The sequence below is a fragment of the Mesoplodon mirus genome, assembly GCF_964341445.2.
Source record: "Mesoplodon mirus genome assembly, chromosome: 19".
Taxonomy (NCBI): Eukaryota; Metazoa; Chordata; class Mammalia; order Artiodactyla; family Ziphiidae; genus Mesoplodon; species Mesoplodon mirus.
Genome location: NC_138995.1, coordinates 36,357,768 through 36,382,716, shown reverse-complemented (window position 1 = coordinate 36,382,716; position 24,949 = coordinate 36,357,768). Strand labels below are relative to the sequence as shown.

Below are 24,949 nucleotides of genomic sequence, written 5' to 3'. Positions count from 1 at the left end.
AAAATAAATCTTTTCACAATACAAAAGTTCTCCTTACTTCATTTATTTCATTATATATGGAAAGCATCTGTTGTGGGTCCTGACACATTGTCAATAGTGATACATTTTAACCGCTACAAAAATGAGGTTTCTGAATATTAATTTTCTGACGGTGATACATGCATGTACTTCTGATTTGAAAATTGTATCTTTCACATGAACACGATTCCTCTGTCTTAAATCATTGATGTGTTGCACTTGTAAAGAAAATCAAATAGTGAGATAATATAAAGGCAGTCACCTTCAGCACTTGTTTGCTAATGTCACTACCAGCATTTTTTACCATATTCTATGTAAGCACAATGTAACTTCATTAAATGTCTAGCAACTACTAGTCTTAGGACCAGTAGCACCTTAACCAAGTAGTCAAACCAGTAATGCGACAGACTGACATTAGGTGCCTCCTGATGTGGCACATTACCCATATCGACTTCTTACCAAAATGTGTAAATGGCTCTATCTGTAAATAAACAATCAGACAAAGCCAGATTGTGACTACTTGTAAGGCAACTTGCCTGAGCTCTTAAAAAATGTAGTAATCATAGAAGATTAGAAAATAGGTGTGAAGATGGCTAGATTATGAGAACTACATGCAATGCGTGAACCTTGATTGAATCACGCATTAAAAAAGTGTAAAGTGGGCTTCCCTGGTGGCGCAGTGGTTAAGAGCCTGCCTGCTGATGCAGGGGACACGGGTTCGTGCCCCGGTCCGGGAAGATCCCACGTGCCGCGGAGCGGCTGGGCCCGTGAGCCATGGCCGCTGAGCCTGCGCGTCCGGAGCCTGTGCTCCGCAACGGGAGAGGCCACAACAGTGAGAGGCCCGCGTACCGCAAAAAAAAAAAAAAAAAAAAAAAGTGTAAAGTATATTTTGGGGATAATTGGATTATATTTGATATACACTATATATTAGACATTACAGTATCAATTCATTGGGTATGATAATGATATTATGGTTATGTAGGAGAATGTCCTTGTTTTTAGGAGATACTTCTGAAATATGTGTGGGTAATGGTACTTCAAATACTGCAGAAAATAGAGAATGCAAGCTAATTTTAACAACTGGTGAATCCAGGTGAAGAGTAGTTGTAGCATTCTTTTAGCTTTTCTATAGATTTGAAATTTTTGTAAATAAAATGTTGGGGGAAAATCACTTTAAAAAAACAAGAGTACAGGCCTTTTCCCAGGAGGCTTCAAACATCTGATAGAGAATTTAAAATCTTTTCTTTGCTGGCGACACTATCTATGTACTAACTCCCCGGATAATTTATCTTCTTACATAGTTAAAGTAGCAGATTTTTTGTTTTACTAGCAAGCAAAATGTGTTCTATTTGGAGAAATGCAAGGGTCCTTACCACAAAATTACTATGAAGCCCTTTTTACTTTCACAATATTATGTTGTGATAGTTTGTTTAGAGAATCCCCATGTTGTAAAACTAGTAGAATTTTGTTCCCAGTTCTGCTTGTAAATGCTAATGAAATCATATAGATTATATTAGGAAGAATTCCTCAAAAATTAAGCTGTCAGTATTTTCTCTTCAGGAATTTATATCAATCTCTTATTGGTAATGAATGTATAATATAAAGTTATTAATTTTTGAAAATGGAAGTAATTTAATTTTTCTAATTGTATTAGTTTTCAATCAGTCTCGTCAACAATCTCTTGAAACCTCACTTCTGTTTGAATTTGCCTGTGTGTGCATGTGTACTGAGGACTTAAAAGGATTATTTTATGCACATTTATATTTCATATACATTAGGAGTATAATTTGATGCTATTTAATTAAATAATTGGATAAAGTCAAGAGACAATGAAGTAACTTATTTGCAAAAATACACTTTGAAATAGTTTTCCTTAAATGTAATATTACAGTTTCACTTTATAATTTTGTTTTATTTTAGAGGAGGGAAGAAATACTTACTAAAATGTTTGACTTTTTAAAATGCCATTTACATATAAAGTTGTAGTCCTGAATATGCCATTGTTTAAAATTATAATTATATTACACTATATCTATATTACACTATGTATAATTATATTACATTACATTATATTATATTATAATTGTATGTGAATATAATTATAATTAATATAAATAAAATTTTATATTTTATATAATTATAACCATTATAATTATTTTATAAATAATTATATTGATTTACATGGTTTAGGTTAAAACTGTTCCTGAACCTAGTCAATTATACAAAATCTGTTAAAAGAAAGTTGAACCTATACTTTATGCCATACTAAATAGTATCATGTAGGGTTTTCACATTTTTTGTTCTTTCTAATATAACTTCTAGAAAAAAACATGACTTTAAATTAGGGTTTAAATATGGAATTCAGTTTACTTTTTATATTTGAGAAGAGTAAGTAATTTTTTTAAAAAGAGTATTGACTTGAAAAAGTACTTTCAGACTGTTTAAATGTGCATATATTAGAAATACAAAAACTCAAGGCATATGGGGAGGGGGAAGGGTAAGCTGTGACAAAGCGAAAGAGAGGCATGGACATATATACACTACCAAACATAAGGTAGATAGATAGTGGGAAGCAGCCACAGAGCACAGGGAGATCAGCTCGGTGCTTTGTGACCACCTGGAGGGGCGGGATGGGGAGGGTGGGAGGGAGGGAGATGCATGAGGGAAGGGATGTGGGAACAGATGTATATGTATGACTGATTCACTTTGTTATAGAACAGAAACTAATAAAAAAAATAATAAAAAGAAAAAACTCAAGGCAGACAAGATACCTTGCAGTACTTGGGAGCTACTCCCTTGCAGTAAGGGAGAGAGAGGATGCCTTCATGCAAGAAGTTAGCCAGTTCCCTCCCTTGTCAGATTTATTGCTATTTTAGGAACTGAATATAACAGGTGGCCCTAGCTTAGTGCTAGTAAACAGTCAAGTCACATGACCAAACAGTATTCTTATTTTTTTTTCCTTGAAGTTTGGCTCTGTGGAAATAATGCACCAATGATAGGATTCAAGTGTTTAGTTTCTTCACTAGTTATATAAGTATGGAATTCTGGTTCAGATATAAACTCAAGACTTCATATGGTAGAAATATCTGATCAACATCTCCACATAGCTTGTGATCAATATATTGACTAAAGTTAAATTTAAAGTTATTTATCTGTTTTTTAAAATTAAAAGTATTATTGAGGTCATATTAAAACTTGAATGTGCATCCACAGAGCTGGCTAAAGAGAGTAGAATATTGCCAGTTCCTTGTAGAAAATAGAGGAGTTATTTTGGATCACTAGGTTCATTTTACCTCTTAGGAAAGGGAATAGATATATACTAATTGCCTAAATGTTTTTACTCAAATGCAACTGTTCTTTTATTTTCTAAGTCAGAAGAGAAATATTCTTCTGGTTACCACTATTATTTGCAGAACAAAGGAGAAACACGAAAGCTTCATTGAAATAGGATTCCTTATTGCAGCTGAATTATTCTGGAATATTTTAGTCGTGGTTTAATGTATGTGGAAATTAGGGGCAGATAATTATTTTAAAGGCAATTTTAGAAAAGCTTGACTTTTTTTTTTCCTGAATTATTTCTTTGTTTTAAGGTGAGGTAGGAATTATATACAGAACATTTCTTTGAGCTCATTATACTCCAGATGTGCTGTTTCCTTCATTTATCAGTGCCCCGTCCACTGTTATCCGCACCATAATTTGCTTTTATTAACACTTGGCTCTGACATCAGGGGGAAAATAGATCACGAGCAGAATCATACTAGTTTTACTTTATCGCCTGCATATGAAAGGAGGAATGATGTTCTAATGACAAATAACTTACTCTTTACTGACATTCACTGTCCTATGTTAAAATGATCATCCTTGTTTCCATTACTGGTATGTGAGATCTGTAATTGAAAGAGGAGGTAATTATAGTATACTTTAAAATAAGGAGACAAGTGATGTTTTTTATCAAGTGAGGATGATGGCCAGATATTTTAGTTAAGATTTAGTAAAACCATGAATAAACTGCTTCTATTTTTTTCATTGGTGGGTAACTCTCATTCCTCTTTTTTGAAGGCCACTGATCAATAATAAAGGAACTTAAAGACAGAAGGACATCTCAACCTAGTTTAACAGTTAGGTGTTAGCTGTTTTTTTTTTCTTTTTAAAAGCAAGAGATGTAAACTGTGGTCAATTGTTTTTAAACTAAGACCTAAGAATATAAAACTTTATGCCCCAAATGCATCATGTATCATACTGGATGCATGTTTTAGCTGAAGGCATTCCTGACTGAAGTGCCTGGCCTGGCATTATTAAACACATGGCAGAACAAAGAAGACATGTGCCTACCTTAATCTACACGTCCTTGAATCCAAGTGGCCATTGCATAACCTAAAGGGATTGATATTTAAAATTGCCTCTACTATGTAACAGTGAATTTAAAAAATCTTTTGGTGGATTTTTCCAATATAGAAATATCCTTTAAAGTTTCAGCCAAGTCAGTGTTGAAAATATTATATACTATTTTTAAAGCAATTGGCTTACTTCCTTAAAAGAAGGAGAAATTTGCGCGTTTCATCATGGGATTTTTTTTTTCCCAGCATTTCTACATCTGCTGGGAAATTGCAGTTTCACTGTTACAGAATTAGTAGATGTCGCCAGAACATAGGATTAGCTAGCTAGATAGTTAAATACTTAATTATCAAAAGCTCTGCTTCCTTTTCAAATGCATTTTCAATTTGTCTCATGAGTTATCTCTCTCACCCAGGCGCATTGATGATGACAAGGGAAGGACCCATGAGCTGGAGCACTCCGCTATAAAATGTATGAGAGGAATTCTCTACTGCTATATGCGTCAGGCCGATAAGGTAAAAACACTAGAGTGTGCACTGAAATTCTCACATCATTCTGAGACATTAATTTAACCAATATAGCAATAGCATCTTCTGAAGAAGAATGTACTTTCAAAAGGTAAAGCCACGTCCTAGGGCAGTCTAGATGGGTTAAAACAGCTCTGCCTTCCCAGTCCAGCGTTTTGAAATACTGAAATTGAAGAAATACCTTAAGCGAGATTGATTGAGAACTGTTATCTGGGCTTGAATTTGTTTGTATTTTGCATCTGGTGTTTGTTTGATAAATACTCAGTTTCTCAGGAACCTCACGATATCCATAATTCTAACCAATATTGTATTACTTAAGAAAATCCTTATCAAAATTCCTTTTGGACATGTGAGTTCTCTGGCTTAAGTGAGCTTTAGTTTAAGACTATAATAACTTCATTCATTTACATGTAAAGAGGGCAGGAATTATAGGCTTAGAAAACAGCAAACTTTATAGGGTTATTTTGGAAATTAAAGAAATAATATGCATAATAAAACTTTTTAAACTGTAAAGCTCTATACAAATATAATGTGATATTCCCCCTACTTACCTACACCTCTGTGTTTCCAGGTCCTAATATAGTAAGCATCCATATATTGAATATTTACCTCAGTGTGTCATGGTTCCCCAAGACCACTCCCAGGTTTGATGATTCATTAGCAAAGATGCACTTCAGTAATTAATGAAGGCAATTTTGATCACTTCATGTTTTGTATATCTCTATCATATGAATACTATATTGTTTTTGTGATAGCACATTTTTTTAAGCCCTGTATCTGAAGTCAAAGTGAAAAAAAAAAAAAACACTTATATTCTGTCACCAGAAAATGGCAACTAAACAATGTTAGTTTGCAGAGAAAGTAAATTTATCCACAGCTGATAATAAGAGATATATGAAAAACCTGTAATCTGTCTACTGAGATTTGACTTTGCAAATCATTATTATAAAGGTTTTTCAATGCTTGAAATAAAGTATTACGTCATATTGACATATTTGAATTAAACTTGTATGTCATAGATTGAAGTAAGTGTGATTTAAGTTATTTTTTCTTATGTGAGAAGTTTACTGTTTATTTCACATTTATCATTTCGTGAATGCTTTATGTCTATGAATTCAACTTTTCTCTCAAGGAAACATTGTGAGAGCCATGAATTTCGTATGTTTGCTAACCAGGCTGACGCACTTAAATTATAATTGTTTACCAAAAGGAAGAAAATGATGTAATATAAATTTTTTTCTTTGTGACTTGTTTAACCAATTGTTAATGTCCTTTTCTAAATATTATTCAACTTTCCTAACCAGTATTCACAATTATGTTTTCTTTTGAATACACTTGAATGTGACTTCAGCTGTCTTGAATTCCTTAAATTACAAAGGATTATCATTTTTTGCCTTATGTAGGTATGATGGTAGACCATTAAAATAAGTGTGAGTTGTAAGAAGGTGTAGGTCACATTAGGATTAGGTATTTCTGCATACTACAAAATGTAGGGTTTTACAAATTTTAAAACATTTTCATTGTTATAATCTTTCTTGAGTCCCATAACCTTTAGAGTCAGCATGGAGGATATTACTGTAATCCATATACGACTCAGTTGGAATGAACCATGCACCCAGCTCAGTGCGTCCCACCATACCTTCACCTCTTATTGGTGCTCACCATTTCCTTAATGACTCCATAGCAGTAGAGACTGTTACCATATTTTTATTTTTTTAATTGCATTTTATTTATTTATTTTTTGAATTTTATTTTTTTTATGCAGCAGGTGCTTACTAGTTGTCTATTTTATATATATTAGTGTATATATGTCAATCCCAATCTCCCAATTCATCCCACTACCCCCACCCCCAGTTACCATATTTTTAAATATGAAATTATATCTTTTGGCCTTCACTTAAAACTAAAGTAAAACATATTTGTAGTGTTCAAGTGCTCTTTGACCTTAAGGCTCATCTTCTGAAGTAAAATCATGACTTCGAAAGTCTAAGGCTCTCCACTTTTGTTGCTTCTCATTGTAAAGCATGCTTCCTGACATATTTTCTAATAATACTACCTAAAGGAGATATTTTAATTTATTATGAATTTGAGTGAATAGAGTTTTCCTTGATTTGAAGAATGTAGGGCAATCTGATTTCTGTTATTGGCTTGCTGCTTGTATTAATTTCTACTTATTAACATTAGGTTATTTTTTACCTTTAAATGTTCATATACCTATCTTTATTAACACTTCTTAAGGAGAAGCATTCAGATTTCAAAATTGATTCAGTCTGCAGTTAGTAGTTCAGCGGGCAGGGATTTGCTTTATAATAGGCTATGAATGTTGCTGTCTCTACCTCCTTCAAAAATTTATTTGTTTAAAATGCTACCAAGTAGTTTCTAATGCATGAGAAATCATTAAACTTTTATAAAGTTTATTTTTCCAGGATTCCCTTATGAGATGATTTTTCCCACCTAAGTGCATATTTTAAGTCTATAAATTAAGAATGGATGACAGCATACTCAGTACCTTTTCCTGAATGATAAACTGCTTATTCACAATGATTAAAGTTTTCAGGAAAAGTCTAAATAAAATACAAGAAGAAAAAACATTATTCTAGATTTTTTTTAATCTAGAAAATTTTACTTTAATTATTCTTTATTTTTACTTGCCAAATGCCAGATATCATACAATACTAATTGATGTCCTCTTGAGTTTGACTGCTTTCAAGAGTACTTTTTGTCTATATTTTACATACAGTATGCCCCATTAGTTGTCAAAGCTTATAGAGTTTGGGTCTTTTTTTTTTTCTGAAATTTTAAATTATTTGTCTTTAACAGCTTTAAGACTCAAAGCATAATTATATAATTCCCCACTTGAGCATCTTTAGTCATTTAGTAATTGCTTTTCCCCTGACACAGTGATTGAATGAATATAAATTCTCATGCCGGGTACTTGTGTGTCTTGAAGACAAATGACAAACACTGCCTTGTCAACTGCAGCAATCACTTTATTAAACTAAGAAAACCTTATCCATCTAGATCCTTATCAAGTGGGCAAAATGTATTTTGTTTTAATTTAACCACATTTTTGTCTATGAGCCCAGAATAATGTTCAACACTTTGAGATAATAGTCATGGTACTGTGAAAGTAGTGACCACAATGATTTCTATTTGTGTAGTCTAAGACAGGAGTCCCCAGCCCCTGGCCCGTGGATGGGTACTGGTCTGCTGCCTGTTAGGAACTGGGCGGTACAGTAGGAGGTGAGCAGTGGGCGAGCGATTGAAGCTTCATCTGCCGCTCCCCATCAGTCTCATTACCACCTGAACCATCAACCCTCCACCCCCCCACCAGTGGGTCAGTGGAAAAATTGTCTTCCATGAAACCAGTCCCTGGTTGGGGACCGCTGGTCTAAGACTATTGCCAGCAGTTTCAGATACTGAGAAAGGGGTAGCCTTCTCACCTTCTCTGAGTTAACATTGGATAGCTTGGTCACTACATAGATAGAGGGTGTACATCCTTACCTTTACCCTCACTCTCTCATTTCTGATTATCTTTTGATAGGTCCTGACTTTTGTTGATTTCAACCATAGGGAGAGCTTATTTGTTTGTGCAGGGCTCTTGGGGGTGCAAAGGTGTGTTAGCCCTCTAGCACAGTACTGTCAAATAAATTTTCTGTGATGGTCTAAATGTTCTCTGTTACTGTGTTGAACAGTTACAGAAGTCACTAGTCACATGTGGCTGTTGAATACTTGATATGGGGTCAGTGTAACTGAAGAACTGAATTTCTAAATTTTATATAATTGTAATTTAATTTAATTAGTCACATGTAGCTAGTGGCTACCATATTGGATAGTGTGACTTCTAGAAGCTTGTAAGATAGTGGGAGATACAGACAACTAATAAAAATAAAAGACTGGAGAAACAACTGAGGGATAAGCACCCTGATGTAGGAGTCCAGAGGAAGGAATTTTAGTTGGGGTTCAGAAAGGACTTTATAAAAGAAGGTTTTGTGGGGTTTTTTGAGATAAGACTTTAAGGATGGAGAAGAAATTTGAAGGTAGAGAAGAGAATATGGTTCTATGTGGTTCCTTAGCCAAGTGAAACAAGACAAGATCATGAATACCCAGATAACATCAAAGAGAGAAGAAAGTCATTGTCTTACATAGAGCTATGTGTCATTCTATTCATTCTCTGTTCCTATTCATCTCATACTTCCAGGAACTAGTACTTGGCATACTTGGCATATAACTGGTCAGTAAATGTTTGCCAAATTGAATTAATATCTGTTTGTCCTTGGAGTTTGTCTTTTTGTCATTTAGTAATTACTTAGTATTCTAAAATGGTTAAATTTTTTGTTTAGTTAATAAGTAAAGGTGTGGCCTATATTCGCTTGGAATTGGTGCCTTAGTAATGAGAGTATGTGTGGCAAAAGAAATGAAAACACGTTGACAAGAGCATGGGTTACAATTTGTGATCCCTGGAGAAAGAAAATTAGAATGAAAATTAGAATGAATTAGAATGTCGCCTGAAGCACTCTTTCCTTGAGTGTCATGTAAGCATTTCCAAATAGCAGTACAGTGGGATACAATCCCTGAAATCCTGTCCCACAGAGTAAACCGTTATTTGACTCTAAAATAGGATGCAAAACATTACAAAAGCCAATGCTACTACATTAACAAGCTCCCTATTACACTTGAGTTGCTATGTTTGTGATATATCAATTATTTAACAATCGTGTTAACTGTTAAATTACTAGTTATGAGTTGTCTGTGTTTTGCTTCTTTAGAAAAAGTAATAACATTTCTGCTTTTTTCTATCCTCTGTCTATAAGCTGTTGCTTTCCCCATTAAAAAAAAGTCTTGAAAAATGATTTATAATCTCTGATCTTGGATGAGAATGTGAATTAGTAGCATTATTCAAATTTTATATTTGATTCTAGGTCCAGCAGTTTAAGCAGGATCCACGCCCGACAACATGTCTTCACTCTATTTTCAACGTACATACAGGAGATGAGATTCTCTCCTGTGAGGAATATGGTCATCTTCAGGTAAAAAGAGAAGATTACAATTTTCTTCTCCATTTATACTCTACATCATAGAAGATTTGAGGCTATTTACAATTTTTAAAAAGTAGATTTCATAAATTGTTCAAAACAGTAGTAGAAAATCAACCATGAATAAAAAAAAATCAACCATGAAATGAAGAAATCCCACCAGGACTGAATTAGGTATTGTGATTGAATGTTAAATTTGACTGAGTTCTTGGTCCAAAAGCAAAAAGGGTAGGTGGATAGATTATAATATTATTACTATCTAGAAGAAGGAATCCTACAGCTCTTTCAGTGACAAAAGCTTGTTCTTATTACCAAATTTAGAGGAATTTCGATATTTAGGAACTAGGGAATAAAAGACAATTAGCAGTAATATAACAGCAAATCAGAAGTTTTTGTTCCATGACAGTTCATTTTTTAATATATCAACCTTCAATAAAGCTAAAAACATACCACTAAAATGTAATTCCAAAGGCATTTCTGGAGTCTATAATTTTATCTTACATACTGTATTAAATTTTGTATATAAATGTTATATGCTAAGAATACACCATAAGACTTTGTTTTGTTTTCACTTTTTCTCTCACATCTGTGTACTCCTTTTAGCAGGACATCCTATTGCCTTGTTTCTAGGATACACATATTATATATGCTGTTTATCTTTAATGGATTTTCTTCCTGTTCATCATTTGGTTCTGCAGTCTTTAGGATAGAATACTTATTATTCATATATTCCTTACTAAAATAAGAGTATCTCCTTTGTATAGTTCCTCTCTCTAGAGATCTGAAATGTATTACTTTAGTATGACTCCTCCAAACACAGAAAGTTGTGTCCCCATTTCTAGGCAGCAGAAACTCTTACACTTATTTGTAACCTGTTCCTTGGAGATTTAGTGTTACATGAATATGTAGCTGCTCAACCTTCTCCTTGTAATTATCACCTAATTAGGCTTTCTGTACCTTTTGCTTTGACAAATATGTTTACTATTGACATAGGGTTTTCAGAAGATAGTGACTTATTTATTTTTGTAGCTCAGAATTTAAGCTCAGTGCCTGGCACACGGTAGCTTTCAAATAAATGCTGGCCAACCTGTTATTTGGTAGTCCCTGTACAATTTACCACTTACTGTTATTTTCTCACAGAAGCCTCCTGAAAGTCAGAGCAGTGAGCTCTTTGAGGTGTTGTTGTAAGTGGCTGTCAATAGTAATGAAATTTCTTTGAGGTCATTTCTGACAGGCCAGTGTCAGTGCTCTAAGAAAATATCTGGGTGACCTTGGCAATGGGATGAAACTCTTCCCTACTGTGTTCTGAGTATATAACTCAGTGGTTTTTAACATATTCACAAAGTTGTGCAGCCAACATCACAAGTCAGTTTCAGAACATCTCCATCACCCCATAAAGAAATCCTGTACCTATTAGCAGTCACTCTCCACCTCCTTCAAAGACCCCAACCCTAGGCAATTACCAGTCTACTTTCTGTCTCTGTGAATAAGCCTATTTTGTACATTTCATATAAATGGAATCATACAACATACGGTCTTATGTGACTGATTTCTTTCATTTAGCTTAATGTTTTCAAGGTTTGTCCATGTTGTAGTATTTATCTTTCACTGCTTGTTTTCTCTAGAAAATTTACACATCCTATTCAGAATTCTACGAGAATCTTTATTTTTGGTTAAAGTGGACATAATATTGTCTTTTTCTTTGTTTTGTTTAGATCATATAATGTTTATCTTTAATAAACTAATAAACTAAGAGAAAAAACTCATTTGTTCATAAATAGATTTTAAATTATTGATTACTGTGTTCCAGCAGTTGCTTATATAAGTTCTGTATTCTCTGAATACAAGATGCACTGCCTGTTGTTTATGGTGTACTGGCATAGTCCTAATGTCTTAATTGCCAAACAGTTTTTTCATTTACATACATTTGAGTTGGATTGACATTACATAGCTGCCTGTGGGGCAAAACTGTTTCAAAGTAGAAGTACTTAGATCTAGAGTTTAAAAATAAATCTTAGAAAGCAAATGTTGTAAAAATAGTCCCTAATCAGCTGTTAATAGCCACCACAATGAATTTGAGGATTTTAGAGTTTTACATACAAAGCTGAGATTTTATTATGAACTAAATCCACAGCTCCTTTATTTTTCATAGGAAAGGAAATAGTTTTTATATGCCGCTACTAGAGCAAAAGACTTGTAATTTTAGCTTTTACATTTAATTTCATAAGATAATATTTTTGTTGTTTCCTGTAACCTATTATAATGTTTGTTTTCAGATAAATGCAGTGTCACTCTATCTCCTTTACCTTGTGGAAATGATTTCCTCAGGACTCCAGATTATCTATAACACTGATGAGGTATGATTTCCCCAAATTCTCTAGTAGTAAATTTCATCTCTAAGAATATCTTTCTTCTTTTACTTTTTCAAACTTATTTTTAGTTGTATAAAATGGATTACTAAATTCATATAGCCAGATACTAGATTTTTGATACTCAGGCAAAAAGTCTTTATATTTTCAATGCAAAGCACTTTAAAAATGAACAAAATATGTAACAGGTTATAAAACTTTACTCCTCTGAAGGCTATATTTCAAGTGATCTGAAATAAAAACTTGTAACTGAGAAATTTTAGTAACAATGAAAATAAGATAGCATTTGCAGATTTTCTTAGAATTATTATGTCTTCTTTCATATCATTGCTTTTTGTAACCCATCCTTTTAAAAGTAAAAAAATACGTTTACTATATTTTGTTACTTTTATTTGTCCAACCTCAGTAGAGTTCTTGATGCTTTCCAAAAGATAAGTACCATTTTCTTATTCTTATTAGGAAATTTGAAAATAATTTATATGACAAAGTTGAGAAACATTTCTTTCATAGGCAATAATGCTTGAACAAACACACAGACAGACCCATGTGCTAACACATTTTGAAATGTGGCCACAGTTGGAGCAAAAAGCTTTCATTATTGAGATAGTATATACAATGAGAATTCCATCAAAGAGCAGGTATATTATATACTTATTATTTTTATCCTGTGATCCATGCAAGGAGAACAATTGTATCATATACTAAACACCAAAGTCATCACTGAACTGCACTGAGGATGCTGTGAAATTCATACATGTAGTCCTGCCCTCTAGTAGTTCATAATCTTATACATTCATCCAGTTGTGCCTTTTTAATACACGTAAGTAAAACCTATTTAGAAGTGTAGCTAAATAATAAAGAAACAATAATGATAAGAAGAAATTAGGACTTTCCTGCTGGCTCAGTGGTTAAGAATCCGCCTGCCAATGCAGGGGACCTGGGTTCAATCCCTGTCCGGGAAGATCCCATATGCCACAGAGCAACTGAGCCTGTGTGCCACAACTACTGAGCCTGCTCTCTAGAGCCTGTGAGTCGCAACTACTAAAGCACGCGCACCTAGAGCCTGTGCTCCGCAACAAGAGAAGCCACTGCAATGAGAAGCCCACGCACCGCAACAAAAAGTAGCCCCTTCTCGCTGCAAGTAGAGAGAGCCTGTGTGCAGCAATGAAGACCCAACGCAGCCAAAAATAAATAAATTTATTTTTTTAAAAAAAAGAAACCTTTGGGACCAAATAAGTTTTAGATATCAAAATTTTCTGTGTGTTTTGAAAAGGTGATAAGATATCTTATTTATGTTATAACCCCAGCAGGGTTTAGGGCAAAACCACATACATAGCCCCTTAATATTTTTACATTGACATATGCATATTCACATAAAGTGCGATAAGTAAGGCAGATAATCTGATGTCAGTTATGGGTTTTGCTGACAAATGAGTTAAGAAAAAATGAGTTTCAGGGTTATGGGATTTTCATATTGTAAATAAGAGATGGTAGACCTGAATACTAATTAAAGGTGGAGGGGAAAAACACATTAAACAAAGAAAAATTAAGAACTGTGGTCTAGTGCAGTTTGAGTTAGGAGAAAGAAGTCAGAGTTTTCACCAAGTCGGGGAGATTTGAACTGGGTCTAAAGGAAGGTTCATAGAAAAGTGTTTCAGTTGAAGTGAGCAAGACCAAGCCCAATTGGAATCTATGCTTCCTGTTAGACTGTGAAGTACATATAGGCACGCAGGCTTAGGGTGGGAAGATGATGGAGGGTTTGAATGTTAGACATGAGAATTGTGATACTTTGTCAAGATTCACAGAACCTTTCTGACAACAAAAATTATGTGAAAAACAGCAGACCTTGGTGTCAGAATGATATGGGGGATAAAGAAGACACAGTAGCCACAGATGTGTTTCTAGACCTAGAGCATAGAAAACCAGTGGTCTTATGGTGAAAAACAGAATTCAGAAGTACTTACAAATGGTGGAAGAATTTAGAACATGGTGTTTAATGGAAAATCCAAATGGATATATTTCATAATTGGGTATAAAACAAAGGTATGGGTTATAAGTATTCAAGGGCTAGAATACCAGAATCGGAGAATTGTAAATATGCATTGCAAACATAGAATGTTAATTAATTTTTTTAGTCAGATTGTTTTCTTTTGTTGAGCTTTAAGTGTTCTTTGTATATTTTGGATAACAGTGCTTTATCAGGTTTGTCTTTTGTAAACACTTTCTCCCAATCTGTGGCTTGTTTTCTCAATCTCTTGACATTATTTTTCACTGAGCACAAGTTTTAATTGTATTGAAGTCCAGATTATCAATTATTTCTTTCATAAATTGTTTCCTTGACGTTTTATCTAAAAAGGCATCACTATACCCAAGGTCATCTAGATTTTCTCCTGTGTTGTCTTCTAGGAGTTATAGTTTTGCTTTTACATTTAGGTGAATGATCCATTTTGAGTTAATTTTTGTAAAGGATATAAGTTCTGTCTCTATATTCATTTTTTTGTTTTAATGAGGATGTCCATTTTTTCCAGCACCATTTGTTGAAGAGACTGTCTTTTCTCCATTGTTTTACCTTTGTTCCTTTGTTAAAAATCAGTTGACTATACTTATGGGGTTCTATTTCTGGGCTCTCTTTTCTGTTCCTCTGATCTGTTTGTTTATTTTTTTGCCAGTGCCACACTGTGTTGAATACCATAGCTTTATAGTAAATATTGAAATCGGGTAGTGTGATATCTCCAACTTAGTTCTTCTTCAAAATTGGGTTGACTATTCTGGGTCTTTTGCCTCTCTGTAAAAACTTTAGAATCAGTTTGTCAATATCCATAAAATAAATTGCTGGTACTTTGGTTGGGATTGTATTGAATATATAGATCAATTTGGGAAGAACTGATAGCTTGACAACATTGAGTCTTCCTGTTCACGAACATGAAATACCTCTCCATTTATTTAGTCCTTCTTTGATGACATTCATCAGTTTTGTAGTTTTCCTCATATAGATCTTATATATATTTCCTTAGATTTATACCTGTTTCATTTCATTCCACTTGCTCATTGTTGATATATAGGAATGTAATTGACTTTTATATATTAAACTTGTATCCTGCAACTTGTTATATTTGGTTATTAGTTCCAGGGTTTTTTTGTTGATTGTTTTGGACTTTCTGCATAGATGATCATGTCATCTGCCACCAAAGACAGTTTCATGTTTTCCTTCCCAATCTGACTACCTTTTATTTCCTTTCCTTGCCCCATTAAATTAGCAAGGACTTCCAGTATGATCTTGAAAAGGAGTGGCAAGAAGGAACATGCTTGCCTTGTACCTGATCTTAGTGAGAAAGCATTGAGTTTCTCACCATTAAATATGATGTTAGTTGTATATATTTTGTAGATAGTCCATTTCAAGTTGAGAAAGTTCCCCTCTATTCCTAGTTTACCAAGAGTTTTTGATCATGAATCAGTATTGGATTTTGTCAAATATTTTTCTTCATCTGTTGAAATGATCATGTGATTTTTCTTTATTAGTCTTTTGTTGTGATGTATTACAGTAATAGATTTTCTAATGTTGAATCAGCTTGGCATGCCTGAGATAAATTCTACTTGGTGTGGTATAATTCTTTTTTATACTTTTTTGGATTCAATTTGCAAATATATATTTTTATAGATTTATTTATTTTTGGCTGCATAGGGTCTTCGTTGCTGCATGCGGGCTTTCTCTAGTTGTGGTGAGCGGGGGCTACTCTTCATTGCAGTGCACGGGCTTCTTCTTGTGGTGGCTTCTTTTGTTGTGGAGCCTGGGCTCAGTAGTTAGGGCACATAGGCTCAGTAGTTGTGGCTTGCGGGCTCTAGAGCGCAGGCTCAGTAGTTGTGGCACACAGGCTTAGTTGCTCTGCAGCATGTGGGATCTTCCCAGACCCGGGCTTGAACCCGTGTCCCCTGCATTGGCAGGTGGATTCTCAACCACGGTGCCACCAAGGAAGCACAATTTGCAAATATTTTGTTGAGGATTTTTATATCTATGTTCATGAGAGATATTGGTCTGTAGTTTTCTTATAATGTCTTTGTCTGGTTTGGGTGTTAAGGTATTGCTGGCCTCACAGAATGGGTTAGGAAGTATTCCCTCTGCTTTTATCCTTTGAAGGAGATTGTAGAGAATTGATAAAAATTTCTTCCTTAAATGTTTGGTATAATTCACCAGTGAACCCATCTAGAACTGATACTTTCTGTTTTGGAAGGTCATAATTATTGATTCAATTTCTTTAATAGATACAGGTCTATTCAGATTATCTTTCTTTTTTTTGTTGTTGGTTTTGTTTTATTGTGGCTGTCAAGGAATTGGTCTGTTTCATCTGGGTTATCAAATTTATGGACGTAGAGTTACTCTTCGTATTCCTTTATTTACTCTTAATTGCCATGGGAAATGTAGTGATGTCCCCTCTTTTGTTTATGTTAATAGTAATTTGTGTCCTCTCTCTTTTTTCCTTAGTTAGCATAGCTAGAAGCTTATTTATTTTATTTTCAAAGAACCAGCTTTCGCTTTCATTGATTTTTGTTTCTTAATTTCCTTGGTTTTCAATTTCATTGGTTTCTGTACTAATTCTTATTATTTCTTTACTTATTCTTACTTCGGATTTAATTTGCTCTTTCTCTAGTTTTCTAAAGTAGAAACTTAGAATATTGATTTTAGATATCTTCTTTTTTAATATATGCATTCAATGCTATAAATTTCCCTCTCACACTGCTTTCACTGCATCCCTAAAATTTTGAAAAGCTGTTTCATTTCATTTTTTTTTGACCCATATAGTATTAGTATTATGTTGTTTAATCTTCATGTTTGGGGATTTTCCAGTTGTCTTTCTGTTATTGATTTCTAGTTTAATCATTTGTGGACAGAGAGCAGACATTGTATGATTTATATGTTTTTACATTTGTTAAGGTGTGGTTTTGACGCAGAATGTGGTCTGTATTTGTGAGTGTTCCCTGTAAGCTTGAGAAGAACATATATTCTGCTGTTCTGCAGTGAAATAGTCTGTGAATGTCCTTTATATCCAGTTGATTGATGTTGTCATTGAGTTCAACTATATCCTTACTGATTTTCTGCTTGCTGGATCTGTTTCTTATAGAGAGGTGTTGAAGTCTTAAACTCTGATAGAGAATTCATCTGTTTCTCTTTCCAATTCTATTGCTTTTTTCCCTCACAATTTGATGTTGTTAGGCATATACATGTTAAAGATTGTTATGTCTTCTTAGAGAATCAACTCATTTATTATTATATAATGCCCTTCTTTATCCCTAATAACTTTCCTTCCTTTGAAGTCTGCTCTGTTTGAAATTAAATAGCTATTTCAGCTTTCTCATCTGGTGACTAGTGTCTGCATAGTATATTTTTCTCCATTTATTTACTTGAAATCTATATGTGTCTTTATAGTGAAAGTGGGTTTGTTATAGACAACATATAGTTAGGTCATGGTTTTTGATCCACTCTAACAATCTCTGTCTTTTAATAGGTGCATTTGGAATGTTGACATTCAAAGTGATTAGTGATATGGTTGGATTACTATCTGCTGTATTGATTACTGTTTTCTATTTGTTGCCCTTATAGTTTGTCTATTTTTGTCTTCCACTCTTTTTTTCCCTTTGCTCTAATTGAGTTTTTTATATGATTCTGTTTTCTCTCCTTTTTTAGCATATCATTTACATTTCATTTTTTTCCTACTTTTTTTTACTTGTTGCCCTGGAGTTTGCAATATACATTTACAACAAATAAGTCCACTTTCAAATAACACTATACTACTTCACACATAGTGTGAGTACTTTATAATAACAAAATAATCCTAATTCCTTCCTCTTATTCCTTGTATCTTTGCTGTCATTTATTTTATTTATATATAAGCATACATAAACATATACACACATAAGATATAGTCATAAACACACATAATCAGCTATCAATACATTGTTGCTATTATTTTGCTATGATTAGGCAGTATTTACTTATTGGGTGAAGTAGAAAAGAATAGCTTTATTGCTTTGCCAGGCAGAGGGGGCCACAGCGGTCTAATGCCCTCAAAACTGTGTGTACCTACCTGGAGGAGGTAGTGAGGAGTTTTATAGGAAAGGTTCAAAGAGGGCATGATCAGCTCATGGACCCAGGCAGTCTTTTAGATAGACTTCTATAATCCTACGGTTATGTCCCAGTCTGTTAGTTAGCCTGTGCCCCTGGGCTATGAACTTCATAAGTGTTTTCAGTTTTTTTCTCTCCCCTTAGGTAGGACAGGATGACTCTGGTAGGCTGGAATTGAAAATTTCTGTTCCCCTTGTGGAGGTTAGAGCTGGCTGGAATTGGTTATTTCCCTTCCCCAGTCAGTTAGGCTTTGAAAATAGCCCAGCAGGTCTGGCTTTGATTAACTAGTTTCAGCTAAGGGGAGACCCTCTTAAGAAAAACAAAATGTTTCAATGTATTTCAATATGGTTACTTTTCCCTTCTCCTTGCTGGAAGCCACAGGGGGTTTTCCTAGGATATTTTCTGTGGGAACCTGGCAGAGCTCTTGGAGGTAAATCTCACAGTATTGTCGGGACCCCGTTATGACTGGGTCGCCCTGGAGTTTTTAACTTTCAAGAGTTTTTAAGTGAGCCTCTAGCAATTTGTCAGTTACAGTTCAGGTTTTACTACCCCAGCAGTGATTCCCTAGGTGGTTTCTGCTCATGAGTCTATGCACTAGGGAGCTAGAACTGCCTGTTTTTGCCTGTGGGTCTCTCCAGTCTTGGGACAGCAGTTTGCTCTGTGTCCTCCCCTCTCTCGTGGATCCAAGAAGAGTTTAAAAGCTTTTAATTTGTTAGGATGAAGTGGAATGGCAATTTCTAAACTCCTTTTTTGCGGAACTGGAATGTAAGTGGTATTTTAGTTTTACTTATGGGGCTTATTAGCCAAAAATGCCTTCTTGGCCAGCTGTTACACCATTCATGCAGCCTGAGCGGACTGCCTCACTTGGGCCCAGCCCTGGTCCTAAAGTCCTCCTAAGAGGGGGAAGAAGCAAGTATATGGACTATATACTTAAGAAGTCTGTCGTAAGAGGAAGAAGGATTTAGATGGTTTCAAATCTTTTAACTTGGAGACCTGACAAGTATTAAGTATTTCCTGTATGTTTTATAGAATCTAAATAACTCTAAAGACCATGGAAAAGCTGAAGACATCAGGTTTTATGAAATTACACCGGGATTTTTATATGGACAGGTTTTCCTTAGGGAAATAGGTAACAAGAAATTGGGAAAGCTGGGAAGACCGCCCCCAATATTTGAAGTAAAAAAAAGTTTACTGTAGGTGTGTACTGCTCCACTCTTTGGTGGAGAAGTGACAGGATAGGTTTGTGTTTTATGAAAACCTAGAATGCTCTGTTATATTTCTGTGAGGCCCCAACACCCTAATTGCTTTTTCCTTCATTGAAATGTGTGAGCTGTTCTTGGCTCTGAGAGCAGATACCTCTATGTTGGGATTGAGAATGAAAAGGTCACGGATTCAACTGCCTCAGCCATTCATCATTTGTGAGAGAACGTATGTAGACTGCTTCCTGGTCAACTCTTGATCAATGTATTTGTTAACTCTGGGCTTAGAGACTTTCTAGAGACCCTAGAGAACAAGGAAGAATCATTTTAAGAGCCTGTGTTTTCCTCTGCTCTGATTTCTCAACCAATTCTTTCCTACTGCTTTCTCTTTTTCTATAATTTCTCAAAGTTTCTAGTCTACTGGTGGAACTTTACCTTTTTTTTTTAGTGTTATTATGTGTCATTCTTAAGAATATATACATTAAATGAATTAGGTGTGTAGGGTGGAGGTCAGGGAATATGTATTGCCACTTTAGAGGGATAGCGAGACAAAGGGTAGACAAGATGCACATATTCAGTATGCAATATTAACCAAACATGATGACTAAATTAAAAACCCTGTAATTAGGACCAGTAGCCCACATAAGATATTGTTTTTATTAAAATGAATAAACTTTTATTAAGTAAGAACTGACTGTAATCTTTGCTTTCCATAGTTACTATTGAAAGTATAAATTGAATCAAATGTTTGAAATCTTTACATGAAAGCTGTGATTCCTGGCCTATTGGTTGGGCCCATCTCCAACTGTAAGCTTTGAGTGTATAAAAATGGGTACCTATAGCTATAGAAAAGGCAGGAGGAGGATCAGATTCCATGAGTAATAAACTCAAGACTCTAGGTTGATCTACCATGAGACTGACTCATTTTAGAACTGAAAAATACCTTTTTATCTCCAAAGTGTTAGACTTCTTTAACATTTGACATTTTAGATTCCAAATATTATTATCTAGTATAAAACAGTGCTTTATATTTTCTTAATTTTTAAGATGCACAGCCCTCATGAACAATAATGTTGATAGATACATCACTGAAGAATTATAGTTGGAACATTGACAGGATTTAAATTTTATTTCTGTACTGTTTATATTAGGTTCTCACTTTAAGCTTTATATTAGAAAAACCAGATATAAGAGTGTGTTCATAGTAATGTAATAATCACAAAAATTTCAGCATGTTAAAAAAGTGTTGGTAGGCAAATACATTTTGAATTTCAAATCCAAATTTTCAAATATCTGATTGTTCTTATCAATATCTAAAGGTCCTGTTATTTTACGTGTCCTTATGTTTCATCTCTTTTTTTTTAGGTCTCTTTTATTCAGAACCTTGTATTTTGTGTGGAAAGAGTTTACCGTGTGCCTGACTTTGGTGTCTGGGAAAGAGGAAGCAAATATAATAATGGCAGCACAGAGCTGCATTCGAGGTAATTTGCTGATTTCTGAGTGTTTGTTTGTTTGTTTTAATTTAAATGTGTGGAGCATGAACAAAAATCAAAGAACTAGATTAGAACTCTGGTTTCTATGTAATTTTCATTTCCTTTTTTTCTATATATGATTCAGATGAAATTCACTTAAAATTAAAGGAAGAGTCTGCTCTCAGTGCCCATCAACAGATGCAGGAAAAGAGCAGGGTGTCTTTCCCAGCTTCCCAAGGTGTCAGTACATGCATATCAGTATCCAGTCCAAGGCTTGGCCTTTCTGCTCAACCAAGTCATTTTCTTTTTCCTCTTTGAAATAACACTGTTTGAAAGATCAAGTACCTTAAAATTGCCAAACAGCAATTGTGTATGCATTGCATGTAAAATTCCCTTTTGTGTTATAGAGATGATTTTTATTGTAACAAGAGATACTCATACCCTTTATATTTTGTTTAACTAAAAAATGTAACCCAATTAGTCCTATCCATTTCGCAGTAAAAGATTTAAGAACCTAAAGATTATCAGCTATAGGTCAGTTTAGTCTCTTTATTGAGACTTGAAGAAACAGTTTAGGAAACACTGATTAAGAGGAATCTGTGGCTCTCTACTTTTTTGGATAGAAGGACAAATTACGCACAAAAAATTAAGCTGATATAAGATATTTAGTAAGCTAAAAACTGGCTCCAGATCACTAGTGGCTCAGTTTCCTGATTTATAAAATGGAGATAGTAATGTACTCTACTTTATAAAGTTGTTGTAATGATTGAGTTAGTATATATAAAGCATTTGAACACCTGGCATAAGTAAACACTGAAATATAAGTATACTCACATATTTAAGAATATTTTAATAACAAAGATCAAAACAAAAAGGATTTTTCATTTAACTCTGGACAGCTAACATACAAACTTTTCTATAAGTTTTATGATTCGTATGAGGCATTTTTATAATACAGAGTAGAATAATAGCAATATGTAAGGAAGACAGTAAAGGAGAGAAATAGTTTGTGGTAAAGTGCAATTCAGACATTAAACAAATTCTGACAAATACTAAAAATAGGAAGATAACATTATATTTCAGTTATAAATTCTCAACATTCCAGATTATCAGTCAAATTCAAGACAGAAAGTTTATATGATTGGAAAAGGTGATTTTTTAAATATACCTTTTCAGTATTTATGATTTATCAGGCTCCTTTTCTGCTTTTTAGTAAATATTTAATATATGCCAGTGTGGTCCCACTGACATTATTTTCAGTATAAAATATTTGGAGTAGGGTTTTTCCTATTTATAAAAATTGTAGTAAACTCAGAAAGAACCTTGGGTAAAAGTTACCATTAACCCTAGAAAGTGAGGGTATTGAGAGGTCCCTAGTGAAAAAAACAGAGGCTCCAACATGTTTTCCTGTAACTGTGCTATCTTTAAATTGAATCATTAAGGATTTTATTTCAAGGCTCGAAGATTATTAAGTGATGTTCTTTGCTACCTTTTCCATGCAAAATTAATCTCAATTGTAGCAGGCCAGTTTTATTCAAATGGATGGGAAATGAAGTTTGCCATTTAGCTTTGGGTGATGGGTTTTATACATTTAGCATTCATCTTCTAATTTTCCATGGTAGAACACTTAAAAGAACTTCAAACCTTTTTTTTCCCCAAATGCTTCTTAGCTCAGATATCCACAAGCCTATTTTAGATATGTCACCTCTGCTGCCAAAATGGTCTCTTTTGAAACTACAGGAGACCTGAGCCCTAAGACACTCATGGACGCAGTGATGGCAGCAGTGGTGGGAGACCAATATCTTTCTTTTTAAAAAAAATTTTTTAACATCTTTATTGGAGTATAATTGCTTTACATTGTTGTGTTAGTTGCTGCTGTATAACAAAGTGAATCAGCTATACGTATACATATATCTCCATATACCTTCCCTCTTGCATCTCCCTCCCACCCTCCCTATCCCACCCCTCTAGGTGGTCACAAAGCACCTAGCTGATATCCCTGTGCTATGCAGCTGCTTCCCACTATCTATTTTACATTTGGTAGTGTACATATGTCATTGCCACTCTCTGACTTCGTCCCAGCTTACCCTTCCCCCTCCCCGTATCCTCAAGTCCATTTTCTACGTCTGCATCTTTATTCTTGTCCTGCCCCTAGGTTCATCAGAACCATTTTTTTTTTTTAGATCCCATGGTTGAACAACCCTTCCTTTGAATATGATTTGCTGCTTAAGTTTTAGGTTTCTAACTAAAAAAAGGTGGCTTAATTTAAAAAAAACCTCTTGATTAAGAATTCTCATTTTCTTTGTTCAGTAATTTTTCCAAGTCTTTTTTTTTTTTTAGATTCCATATATATGTGCTAGCATATGGTATTTGTTTTTCTCTTTCTGACTTACTTCACTCTGTATGACAGACTCTAGGACCATCCACCTCACTACAAATAATTCAATTTCGTTTCTTTTTATGGCTGAGTAATATTCCATTGTATATACATGCCACATCTTCTTTACCCATTCATCTGTCGATGGACACTTAGGTTGCTTCCATGTCCTGGCTATTGTAAATAGAGCTGCAATGACCATTGTGGTACATGACTCTTTTTGAATTATGGTTTTCTCAGGGTATATGCCCAGTAGTGGGATTGCTGGGTCATATGGTAATTCTCTTTTTAGGTTTTTTTTTTTTTTTTTTTTTGTGGTACGCAGGCCTCTCACTGTTTTGGCCTCTCCTATTTCGGAGCGCAGGCCCAGCGGCCATGGCTCACGGGCCTAGCCGCCCCGCGGCATGTGGGATCCTCCCGGATCGGGGCATGAACCCGTGTCCCCTGCATCGGCAGGTGGACTCTCAACCACTGCACCACCAGGGAAGCCCTCTTTTTAGTTTTTGAAGGAACCTCCATACTGTTCTCCATAGTGGCTGTATCAATTTACATTCCCACCAGCAGTGCAAGAAGGTTCCCTTTTCTCCACACCCACTCCAGCATTTATTGTTTGTAGATTTTTTGATGATGGCCATTCTGACTGATGTGACATGATACCTCATTGTAGTTTTCATTTGCATATTCTAATGATTAGTGATGTTGAGCATCCTTTCTTGTGTTTGTTGGCAATCTGTTCTGTGTTTATGCCCAGGGAGTAGAATGTAGAGCCACTACCAGTAAGGGATTAAGTCACACCTCTTAGTCTGTTGCTGTAAGACATCCCAGAACTATCTGTGCCTAGTTGGATCTGATCCAAGGATTGCTTAATGCAATATCCTTGTTATATCCTTAAGCTGTTTTCATAATTTTAGAAAGCCTGAAATAAAACATAGTAATTCTTGCTGTAAGTACTCATGCTGCCCTTTCCCTCTAACTTTCTTTGCCATTCTCCATCTCTGCCATGCAATCCTCCTTAGCAGGAATCAGAGAGAGCACAATCTGACTATCGCCTTGAGGCTCACAATGGCCTTGTGCTCACTGGCTTGGTAAATGTCCCTTTTTCTTTTGCCACAGTGTGCACATCCCTTCTAAACTGCATGTTGATCAAAGAAGATTACTGCCCCCGGACCCCCAAATCACATACACATCATATTCCTTTTTTTTTTAGTAAATTTATTTATTTTATTTATTTATTTTTGGCTGTTTTGGGTCTTCATTGCTGCGCATGGGCTTTTTCTAGTTGCGGCGAGCAGGGGCTACTCTTTGTTGTGGTGCGTGGGCTTCTCACTGCAGTGGCTTCTCTTGTTGTGGAGCACGGACTCTAGGTGCGCGGGCTTTAGAGTGCAGGCTCTGTAGTTGTGGCGCACGCGCTTAGTTGCTTCGCGACACGTGGGATCTTCCCGGACCAGGTATCAAACCCGTGTCCCCTGTGTTGGCAGGTGGATTCTTAACTACTGTG

At 34.9% G+C, this 24,949-nt stretch overlaps 1 protein-coding gene across 6 annotated transcripts in view; it reads left to right on the top strand.

Moving 5' to 3' along the window:
- PHKB (phosphorylase kinase regulatory subunit beta) overlaps window positions 1-24,949 on the top strand; it is a 202,563-nt gene that overhangs the window by 51,242 nt on the left and 126,372 nt on the right. For all 6 annotated transcript variants that reach the window (XM_082607431.1, XM_082607432.1, XM_082607427.1 and 3 more), the window contains 4 exons: window positions 4,769-4,868; window positions 9,803-9,910; window positions 12,193-12,273; window positions 20,968-21,083. In XM_082607431.1, coding sequence (XP_082463557.1) covers window positions 4,769-4,868; window positions 9,803-9,910; window positions 12,193-12,273; window positions 20,968-21,083 — 405 coding nt within the window. The remainder of the gene's footprint in view (window positions 1-4,768; window positions 4,869-9,802; window positions 9,911-12,192; window positions 12,274-20,967; window positions 21,084-24,949) is intronic.